Raw genomic sequence first — 12057 nt, forward strand, 5'->3', positions numbered from 1 at the left:
GCGTGTGTCAAATCGATGGCACCCATTCCTGTAACTTCGGCGGATGTTTCGATGATTGTCAAGGGCTTGAGAGGAGCATCCGCCACTGGATTCGACCGCATTCATTCTAAAGTGTTGAAAGCAGTATTGCCGTCCGTACTACAACCTTTAACACATTTGGTAAATCTCTCCTTGGAGACGGGTATGTTTCCATCACTTCTCAAGAAGGCAAGAATAGTTCCCCTCCAAAAAGGTGGCCCTCAGGACGACCCGTCTAACTTTCGACCCATCTCTATTCTTTCGGTGTTTTCCAAAGTGTTTGAAAAACCTATGAAGAACCAACTTTACTCTTTTCTGGAAGCTAACTGATTCCTTAACCAACGCCAATTTGGATTCAGACCCGGACACTCGACGGAAGATGCCCTGGCATCACTAAGCCTATTCATTAATAAAGCACTTGACCTGGGACTTGTGCCAGCTGCTATTTTTCTTGACATAAAAAAAGCGTTCGACAGTATGTATTATGGAATTCTATTACGTAAGAAAGAGCACAGTGTCGTTAGAGGGGAGGCTCTACGATGGTTCCGGTCTTACCTTAGTCGATGACGTGTTTATATAGGAGAAGATCTATTGAATAACACCGTTGTCAACTTCGGTGTGCCGCGAGACTCACTCTTAGGCCCACTGTCATTCCTGGTTCATGTGAATAACCTAAGTCGCGTTCTGAACCCTAACTCCAGGACTTCACGGTGCTGCAAGTTATGTTGCGACCTAGAAATTTCGAGCAGCGATGATGAATCGGATGAACTTGTGGCGTTCGCAGATGACACTACAATGGCCTCTTGTGACACCGACATGTCAGCGCTCCAGAGTAAACTTGAGGTCATCTTAGAAGAAACTTACATTTGGATGGATGCCAAACGATTTGTAATAAATGTTGACAAATCTTGCGTTCTCTTCTTCTCAAGGATTCCACCTCTTCGCCCAGAGGTATCGGGAATAACGACTTCTCGAGGAACGATCAGACGACTGAAAACTGTCTATGCCAGGTACCTAGGTGTACTCCTTGACGAAAACTTATCCTTCGTACATCACATCAGCGCTGTGGAGCTGAAGCTCTCCCGTAATCTTGGGAGTATCAGGAAATTGAAAAACCCTTTCTCTCAAAAAATCCTTCGTCTACTTTTTAATGGACTCATCAAGCCCCATCTGTAGTATTGTGTGTAAATTAGGCAGTCAAAGTTCATATCCCCCGTGAAAAGGCTTGATTTAATCCATAACCGTGTCCAAAAAATAATTGTAAATATGGACGATTTTCTTTTCAGCGAATTACTGTATTATTTATCATGCTCAGTTATAGTTTTTAAATTTTTATCCGGATTACTTCCATCATCATTCCACAATCTATTCCAGTTGATATCGGAACAGCATCCTAGGAACACGAGATCTGCCTCAAACCTTCTGGTGAGACGAACACCTACAGTACGGTCGGATTTTGCACCGGATGTGGCGTGCGCAAAAGTATGGAACATGCTTCCACAAGAGCTGAGATGTAGAAGCTCCCTTGTGTCTTTTAAAAATAATTTGAAAAAATATCTTATTGAATATTCAATAAATAGAGTTTATTAATAATTGAGATTTTTTTTTTTTTTTTTAATTATTATCATTATTATCTCGGTTTGTTTTTTTTGTTATATTTATTGATTTTTTTTTTAGTGAGGTTAAGGTAGCTGTGCTTTTGGGGAGGAAGGGGGGAATCTCTTAGATAGTCAATTGTATGGTTGAGGAATGTGGTTGTGTTGAGGAGTAAAGCGAGAGTCGGAAAGCGTGATTAGGAGGACTCGTTATTTTTTTAAGGGACTCAACGTACGTTTTTTGCATAGAGATGTTTATTTATTTCTATTTGTTTTAATTAAACCCGATTGAATCTGAATCTGATTTATTACTTTCCTGCGTAATTTGTAAAAGTGGCAAGTACACGTTTTATTCACGATGGCAATGTTATGTTTTTCGGTGAATTTTAATTTAATTTTGAATTTTAAAAATCCTTAAACGGACCATGTCCTTAAAGAGACCAGATAAAGTTAGGATAAGTCTTAGAATACCAAGGACACTGAAAATAAAATCTGATGGTTCGAATTAGTTGAATTGAAATTTCATTATTAGTATTTGTGAAAGTAATGATTGGTCTATATTTGGAAAAAGCATAAGAAAGTGCACCAACTGAGGTGTTCCTTTTTGTTTTTGCCAAAGTAATAAAAAAAACTGGAAATTTTCTAGATAAACATCTACCCTGAATCTAATAAGCTCATTGTAATTTATTTCTATAATTTTTTATGTTCAATAGCCAATTTAAATTATTGTATTTTTAATTTACACAGACCTATATATTACGGGCCAGACGAAGTTGGGGTAAGTCTTAAAGTACCAAGAGCATTGAAAATGAAATCTGATTCTTTAAACTGGTAAAGTGGAAATTCACATATGTCTTCAAAAATTCGAGAAATCGGGAATTAAATTATTTTTAAGTAAAAGACCTTCACACGCAGTTGTTCGTTTTATGGTGGTTAAGATGTTTGATTTGGTTATGTGGAAATGTACACAGCCACATGTCTTCAAAAATTGGGAAAATCGGGAATTCAATTTTTAATGAAAAGACCTCCGCGTTTTACAGCGATTAGTTTCCAAAAAAAATCCACAAAACAAGTTTTTCGAAGAAAAGTAAAGAGCTTCATTAAGTCAAAAATGGGCAGAAATAAAGTCAAATAACCTTCCAAGCGTAAAACTATCACAAATCACCATCAATAAATAAATGAAACTCAAAACGAAAAGAAATTACAATGAATAACCGAGTCAAAGTCAAAACGAGCAAAAATTACTATGAGTAGGGCTGACAACCCCCAAAACTTCTCCAGACCAGGACATAATTTACACTTTACTGAAAAAAAAAAAAACAAATGACCGTGGATTGCCAGTTTAATATACATATATTGTTATTCATTTCCTAAAGTTTTAATAATTTTTTATTTATTAAAGTAAACAAAGTGCAAACATTTTAAATTTATTTTGTTTTCAGTAAAGTGCAAATTATGTTTTGGTTTTTTAAATTAAATTTTTCCTCCCCATTTAGTTTCGTGTTCTTCCATTACCTTTCCTGTGCTCTTTGAGACAAAGCCTATCACAATGATCCATATAAAGGGGGACAGAACACAATTCTGCTTAACTCCTAATTTAATAGGAAACCAGCTGTTAATATCATTTTCTACCTTAACCGCAGCAGTGTTTTTCTCGTACATAGCACTAATCACTTTAATGTATTTGTCTGGTATAACATACATCGCTAAAGCTCTTCTATCAACGGAATCGAACGCTTGCTCATAATCTATAAAACTGAGGACTAAAGAAAGGTGTTTAATAATTCAGACACTTGTCAATTATCAACCTAAGAGTGAAAATTTTAATTCAGATACTTCTCAATTATCAACCTAAGAGTGAAAATTTGGTCGGCACATCCTCTACTTTTTCTACAACCGCACTGTTCATCTTTTATAACTTTGTCTACAGCATCTCTCAGTCTAAAAAGTATAATATTACTAAGTAATTTTCTACCTACAGAAACTAGGCTAATGCTCCGATAATTACCAAACTCTTTCTTATCACCTGACTTATACAGGGGCTTAATTAAGATTTTTTTAAAACTGCTAGGTTCTTCCTCCTTTTCAAAAACCATATTCATAATCTTCATTAACATTAAAAAAAAGAAACTTGAAGGAAAATCAGAAAAAAACTAAAACATACGGCGTCAAACAGTGTTTAAAAAGGTCTAGCTTTCCTTTCAAGGAGTAGCTCGAATTAGCCGATTGTTAATGTTTGAATTCTTACGGACGAGAAGCGTCCGTAAAATGTCGAATTTCTGCGGACGAGAAGCGTCCGTAAAATGTCGAATTTTTACGCACGATAATAGCCATAAATTTCGGGATGGGGCAAAAATAAAACTAAATTTGATTTTACAATTATAATAAGAAGTGCCCAGAAATTCAAGAAGAAAATATATTGAAATAGTCTGTTTATTTATTTTCACGGTTGTTCGTGGGAATACAGAAAAAGATTGGCTATTTCCCTAAAAAATTCATATCTATGGAGCAACAAAAAGAAAAATCTTAGACAATCACAGTATCCCGGTACAAATAGACCTAAGACTGAACCAGGGGGGCAATTTCATTTTTTTATGCCCTTTGTACTTTAAGAAATTTCCTTGCAGTTAAAAATATACATTTATTTTTAAGTTGACTTACTATAATTTCAGGGGCAAAAGCAGAGTAACACCGAACCACCACCTCAGTATCAGAAACTTATTTCGATAATAACGTTCCAGTTCATACCTAAAACAGTTATTCCCTATTTTCTAAAATGCTTGTACTTCCACGTTAGGCATTTCTAAGCATTTAAATTACATTTAAAATATAGTTACCAAATCCTTGTATTACGGATATTCCCCACTTCTGTTTTTTTTTTCGATTTATGGTCTCCGTTTTTCAACAACAAGACAACTAAGGCCAGGGAAATAAAATAAAAAAAAAAACTTCATGACACCTGGGAGAAATCATTTTCAGAAAGATAAACCAAGTATTTAATCCGTTTTCTTGCAACAGCCGAATTAAGACCAAAGAGATGACTCTGCTGTTACATCTTTTTCTTCGTAAAAATTTCGAAGGATGCTCATTCGATCAGAAAGTTCTAGTTCTTTCTTCTTTTATTATAAGTTGAAATTGATTGGAGACTAACCAGCCCCTGTCCTAAAACTGTTTAATGTATAAATTTGGTCCTTTTGTTACCCCTTAGGACATCTGATCGAAATCTTGAGGACCTATTTTGTACTTTCTCTTTGACTGCTCACTTTTGTGTATGAGGAAATTTTCCATGGGAGGGAATTATCGATAAGGGGAATTTTTCGGGAGAAATTTTTTGAGGAAGGGGGGGGACGCCGGCTCCCGGTTCATACCTATGATAGTTATTTCGTATTTTCTGAAATGCTTGTATTTCCACGTTAGTTATTTATAAGCATTTAAATAATATTTAAAATATATTTATTAAATCCTTGCAATACAAATATCTCCCCGATTCTGTTAATTTTTGGTTTATGATCTCTGTTTTTCCGCAACAAAACAACTAAGGCCGGGAAAAAAAAACTGGCGAACTTTATGAAACCACGGAGAAAAAAGTAAACCAAAATCTAAAAAAAAATGCAACAATCATTTTTCAGAAACATAACTCTAGTTTTTAACCTGTTTTCTCGCAAAAACCGATTTAAGACCAAAGAGATAACAGAAAACTAAAACCAGAAAAAAAAATGGAGCTATTACTTGTAAAAAAGTTTTCACGATTATTTTTTTTTTAGCCCCTGACTACTTTCTATGCTAAAGGGCCGAAAACACGTAACTTTTTACGACATCGTTTTCAGCAGCTCGGCGGGCAAACGTTAACGGTACAAAAACGCTACCCTTTGGGCAAGATTTTCAAAACTAAACATGATGGGCACCAATAGTCAACTGCAGGTTATCAATATTTGCTTTTTTTTTCAATAGTTGCATAAATTATATTTATGGGGCATTAAGCAAGTGAAAGCTTAATGAGGGTTAATTATTCTTGATCTCAACTTAGGACTTTTGATTTTCCTGCTGAAGAGAAGGAAACGATTGAGGATGATCACGATGAAATTTTTTGTCGTTTTTGTAAATCGGTACCGAAAACTATAAAATTTTCCAAGCTCGAATCGCTGTCATTTTTTTGGCAATTCGGTGCCGAAAAAGTTACATGTCTTCAGCCCTTAACGATTGAAAGAGAAAGCAAAAAAGAAACCTTTTGAAAGCCTGACGGTAAAAATTGGTCATAGTGTGGACGTATAGATATGCTTTCTCTTGGATCCTTATGATAAACTCTGAAGACCTGCCAGGGTCAAGAAGATGAGACTGGGGATATGAAAATCCATACAACGGCGACAGAGGTTGAGAACCTGCTTTATCTGAAATGGAACAATTTCATTTAACACTGAACCACAAAAGCAGGATCGACCGATTAGAAGGCAAACAGAAAGAGACAGAGAGAGAGAGAGCATTAAGTAATGATATATTTTAACTAGTGATCAATAATTTTCGAGCACATCCTGAAAAAAAGTCATTATTTCAACTAGACGTAAATCATAGGCAGTGCAATAGCACTGCCTAAGTAAAGAGCGTAGTGGGGGCAATATTTATTTCCACAAATACATTTTAAGCATTTTTTCTTTTTTTTTAACTTAAATAGATCCAAAATCATTAAGACTTTCAGAAATGAATATCAGTATATATATATATATATATATATATATATATATATATATATATATATATATATATATATATATATATATATATATATATATATATATATATATATATATATATATATATATATATATATATATATATATATATATATATATATATATATATATATATATATATATATATATATGTAGCTCGAAGTTTTCAGTAAATTACAAATTATGGTTTGGTCTTTTGAAGGCACAAGGGGGGGGGGGGGGTAAGCCTTACTCCTCTTAGTTTCTGCTCACTTTTACTTGGTTATTTATTGTAATTAATTAAAAAAAACTTTCGAAAAATAAGTTTTTCAAAGAAAAGTAAAAACCAATTTTATGACAAATACTTTCTTTTGTACTTAATATTGAAAATAAACATTAAAATGATAGTAAAATTTTGAACTGATGAGCTTTCGGCAATTAATATCATTATACATCAAATATTCAGTTTAATTTATTAGCTCTTTTTAAAGTTGTTCAAGATAAATATAGTTTCACTACAAACAAGAGTTTGGATACTGCCTCCTTCCTTAGCTGTAAATAAAAACCAAAAGCCTACTGCGTCATTGGCGCTTAGCTGAAAACAAATTTTATTAAAAATATTTTCTTTTAAAGTTCTTACAGCATTGAAAATAAAAATAAAATAACAGTAAAATAAATTCTTGAGCTAATAGATCTTTCAGACAATTAATATCATTATACATAAAATATTCAATTTGACGTTGTTTATACTTTCCAACACTGTTCAAAACGCATATAGTTTTCAGTAAAGCGCCAATGACGCAGTAGGTTTTTGACTTTTACAGTGAGAGAAGGAGGTGATACCCAAACTCTTGTTTGTAGTGATTTTTGTTCGTTTCAAGCTTGATTTGCATATTCAATTAAAGTGTCACTCGTTTTAAGATTTATTTATTCATTTACATTAATATCTATTGTATGTCTGCTGGCATTGATCGTTCTGCTGGATTTTCATGTTCAATCTAAGCTTTTCTTGCTTTAAGATCTATTTATCCATTTATATTATTGCTTGTTGCTTGTAATGAATTTTTGTTCGTTTTTGATTGCAAAAATTTTCAAGTTTTAAAAAATAACTTATTTCAAAATTTGGGGGGAAAAATTTGGGTATTTGGGGAAAAAGGGCGTGGGGGGGGCTAATTAACCTTCGGTCTCTTTTGACTCTTTAAAAGTGACCTGGATCTTTCTATTTTCAATCAAATGAGTCCTCTCTGAAGTTTATACGAGCATCCCGTCTATAAGAACTATATATATCCCCAGAGTATAACTTACAACGCCTGTCCCTGGGCCCTGGGGGTTGCATCGACCCCAGAGTTTTAATATCATAAGGTTGAACTATTTTTTAACAAACTGGTCACCCCAAATTTTTATCGGATGGGTTTATCCATCCGTTAAACCCAAAGACGTGGAGGGTGGGAGGGGCTAGTTGCCCCTCCGATCTTTTTTCACTCTGAGAAAATGAACTACAACTTTTAATTTCCATCCAAATGAACCCTCTCTGAAGTTTATACGAGCATCCCTTTTATAACAACCACATATGGCCCAAGGACATAGCTTACAATGCCTGCCAACCGGGCCCTGGGGGGTTGTGTCGGCCTCGGAGTTTTTGTTATCTGACCTTTGAACTATTTTGAAAAAAATGGCTCTCTAAAAGTTCTTATCGGATGAGTTTGAGAAAACATCGGGCTTTGAGAGGGGGGGGGCTAGTTGCCCTTCAATCTCTTTTGACTCTTAAAAAGTGAACGAGAACTTTCAATTTTCAATCATAAGAGCCCTCTACGAAGTTTATACGAGCATCCCTTCTATAAAAAACTATATATACCCCCAGAGCATTACTTACACAGCCTGCCTCCGGGCCCTGGGGGGTTGTGTCGACCCCAGAGTTTTCATAATATGATCTTTGAGCTATTTAAAAAAAAAATGGCTATCTAATAACTATTATCGGATGAGTTGATAAAAAAACAGAATTGAGGGGGGGGGACTAGTTGCCCTCTGATATCATTTGACTCTTTAAAAATGAACTAGAACTTTTAATTTCCAATCAAATGAGCACTCTCCGAAGTTAATACGAGCATACCTATCATAAGAACCATATATGCCCCCAGAGCAATACTTACAAAGCCTGCCCCGGGTCCTGGGGAGTTTGTGTCAACACAGGAGTTTTCCTTATATGATCTTCGAACTATTTCTAACAAAATGGCTACCTCAAATTTTTTATCAGATGTATTTGGGGAAAAAGGGCTTGGGGGGCTAGTTGCCCTCCGATCACTTTTGACTCTTAAAAAGGACACTAAAAATCTCGATTTTCAATCGAATGTAACCCCTTTGAAGTTTATACGACGACCCCTTCTATATGGAGTACCTCTGGGAAAAAAACAAATGGAGTGTGGGGGGAGGCTGGTTGCCCTCCAATCACTTTTGACTCTTAAAAAGTGAATTACAACTTTCGGTTTCCAATCAAATGAACCCTCTATGAAGTTTATACGAGCATCCCTTCCATAACAACCATATATGCCCCCAGGGCATAACTAACATCGCCTACCCCCGGGCCCGGGGGGGGGGGGGGGGCTGTGTCGACACCGGAGATGTTTGTTATCTGAGCTTTGGACTATTTTTAACAAAATGTCTATCTCAAAATTTTTATCTGATGCATTTAGGGCGTGGAGTGGGAGGGGGGAGGCTAGCTGCCCTCAGATCTCTTTTCATAGGCAGCGCGCTAGCGCTGCCTAAGTAAAGAACGATGTGGGCACGATGTGTTTTTTTTTTTCTTCAGCCGGGGACTTCGTTTTCGAAGGAGTTGTCGTAGAAACTTCGAAAAGGGCTCATTCAATTGGAAATTGGAGTGGCTAGTGCCCTTTTTAAGAGTCAAAGTGATTGGAAGGCAACTACTCCCCCCCACGTCCATCATTCCCCCAAACACATCCAATCAAAATTTTAAGATAGCCATTTTGTTCAGCGCAGTTGATTTCCAGATAGAAAATATATTTTTGAGGAGGACAATCCAACACAACCCTCGGGGCAAGAGTTTTAAGTTATTCCCTGAGGGCATATAAGAACGATGTTGGCACAATGTACTATGAATTATTTTTTCCTTTAGAGCAGGACACTTCATATGGAAGGGGTCGTCGTAGAAACTTCAAAAGGGGCTCATAAGATTGGAAATTGAGAGTTCTAGTGCCCTTTTTAATAGTCGAAAGTGATTGGAGGTCAACTAGCCCCCCCCCCCACGCCCATCATTCCCCGAAACACATCCAATAAAAATTTTGAGACAACCATTTTGTTCAGCGTAGTTGATTTCCAGAGAGAAAATATATTTTTGAGTAGGACACTCCCCCACAACCCTCGGGGCAAGGGTTTTAAGTTTTGCCTTAGGGGCATATAAGGTTTTTATAGAAGGCGTTGTCATAGAAACTTAAAAACAGACTCATTCGATTGGAAATTCGAAGGACTAGTACCCTTTTTAATAGTCGAAACTGATTTGAGGGCAACTAGCCCCCCCCCCCAGGCCCAGCATTCCCCCAAACACATCCAATCAAAATTTTGAGATAGCAATTTTATTCAGCGTAGTTGATTTCCAGATAGAAAATATCGTTTTGAGGAGGACATTCCCCCAAAACCCTCAGGGCAAGGGTTTTAAGTTATGCCCTGGGGGCATATAAAGTTTTTATAGAAGGCGTTGTCGCAGAAACTTCAAAAAGGGCTCATTCGATTGGAAAATCAAAAGCCGAGTGCCATTCTTGATTGTTGAAAGTGATTGGAGGGAAACTAGCCCCCCCCCCCCGCCCGTCATTGCCCGAAACACATCCAATCAAAATTTTGAGATAGCCATTTTGTTCAGCGAAGTTGATTTCCAGATAGAAAATATATTTTGAGAAGGAAACTCCCACACAACCCTCGGGACATGGGTTTTAAGTTATGCCCTAAGGGCATTTATTACGCACATACAATTTAGTACGCACATACACCACCGGTGGTTATTAAACGGGTACAGGCTTTAATATAGGCTATTTCTACTAGTGTTGCATTTTATGTTGCCAATTTTACAAATTCATCAATTTGCCTTAAACGTTTGATCTAAATTTTGAATGCATAAATTCAAGAATCAGAGTGATCATCGCTATGAATACTGCAACACAGTCATATGGCGTCTATATCTTAAGAAGCTTATACACAATTACGGAGAACAACTTCGCCTTGTCTTAATCATTAACTAAAAAAAACTTTTTCCACAAAATAAGTTTTTCAAAGAAAACTAAAGAACTTCATTAAACAAAAAAGAGCAAAAACAAAATCAAATAATCTACCAAGCGTGAAACTTCCACAAATCAGCATTAATAAATAAATGCATCCCAAACCGAACAGAAATTAGAATAAATAACCGAGTCAAACTCAAAACGAGCAGAAATTAACATAGGTTGGGCGCAAAACCCCTATGCCTTCCCAAGGCCAGAACAAAATTTGCACTTTACTGAAAAAATACAAATGAATGTGCATTATCAGTTTAATATACATATACTGATATTTAAATGTTTTTACTTTTATTAACCGTAATAAATCAAATAATATTAACATTTTGATTACTAAATATCAGTATCCTCCTCAAAAACATATTTTCTATTTGGAAATCAACTATGCCGAACAAAATGGCTATCTCAAAATTTTGACTGGATGTGTTTGGGGAAATGATGGGCGTGGGGGGGGGGGGCTAATTGCCCTCCAATCACTTTCTACTAATAAAATGACAAACGAAACTCAGAGAAGAGAGAAAGTAACAAAATGAAAAATAAAATCAAAAAGGGTGAAAAAACGAGGATTTTGTCAGCCAGCGAACCATGAAGAAGACAAAATATAAGCAAATATTTCGACAAGGACCTCCACCAAGTCGTCCTCAGTGCTAAACAAAAACAAAAAAGACAAGAAAAAAAAACGAGAATCGAACCTTTCGAAGTTTCCTGTACAAAGACAGAATAGACACTGAATAAAAAACCAGGCAGGAATAAATGAAAATGAAATTTACCAAGATGATTGCGTAAGGATCTTTCGTCTTGCATTAATTTTGGCTGGTCTACAATTTCGGTTTTCATTAGATATGCAAATATGTTCTTTTAAGTTTTTTCGGGTGAAAATATTGATTGAGTCCTTCAAGATTAAACTGTCGTAAATTGGGCTTAATGAAATATCTCCAGTATCTCTATTTATTGCTAAATTTTGTTTCATATATTTTTTTATTTCAATTACCTCCTTAAAAGTTTGTGGTACGCCATTAACAGTTGATATTAAAGTTGCCTCGTCAAACAGAACTAGATGGGTCGGGTTTACGAAAATATGCGAAGCCAATGCCGAATCAAAGTTGTCATTGTTATTTTTTAATCTCAGGGACTGATCTATTGAAATTTTGTGATCATGCAAACGTTCACCTAGTTGTTGATGGGTTCTACCAATGTAAAATTTTCCACAAGAACACGGGATTCTGTAGACACCACTACCCAGTACAGGGTCTGTTTTATCCTTTCCTGAGTTAAAAAAAATGTTCAACCTTTTGTTCGGTTCTGAAAGAAACAGAGAGATTATGTTTATTTAAAATTTTTCTAAGTTTATCGCCAAGTTTCGGGATTCTCCTCAAAAACATATTTTCTATCTGGAAATCAACTACGCTGAAACAAATGGCTATCTCAAAATTTTGATTGGATGTGTTTGGGGGAACG

At 35.7% G+C, this 12057-nt stretch overlaps 1 protein-coding gene across 1 annotated transcript in view; it reads right to left on the bottom strand.

Annotated features, from left to right (window-relative positions):
- Positions 1-12057, bottom strand: part of LOC148942506 (uncharacterized) — a 103467-nt gene that overhangs the window by 43604 nt on the left and 47806 nt on the right. Inside the window, exon 4 of the mRNA XM_089102289.1 lies at positions 5839-6001. Coding sequence (XP_088958415.1) covers positions 5839-6001 — 163 coding nt within the window. The remainder of the gene's footprint in view (positions 1-5838; positions 6002-12057) is intronic.

The sequence above is a fragment of the Artemia sp. Qi Xiang Cuo genome, chromosome 16, assembly GCF_049724085.1.
Source record: "Artemia sp. Qi Xiang Cuo chromosome 16, ASM4972408v1, whole genome shotgun sequence".
NCBI lineage: Eukaryota > Metazoa > Arthropoda > Branchiopoda > Anostraca > Artemiidae > Artemia > Artemia sp. Qi Xiang Cuo.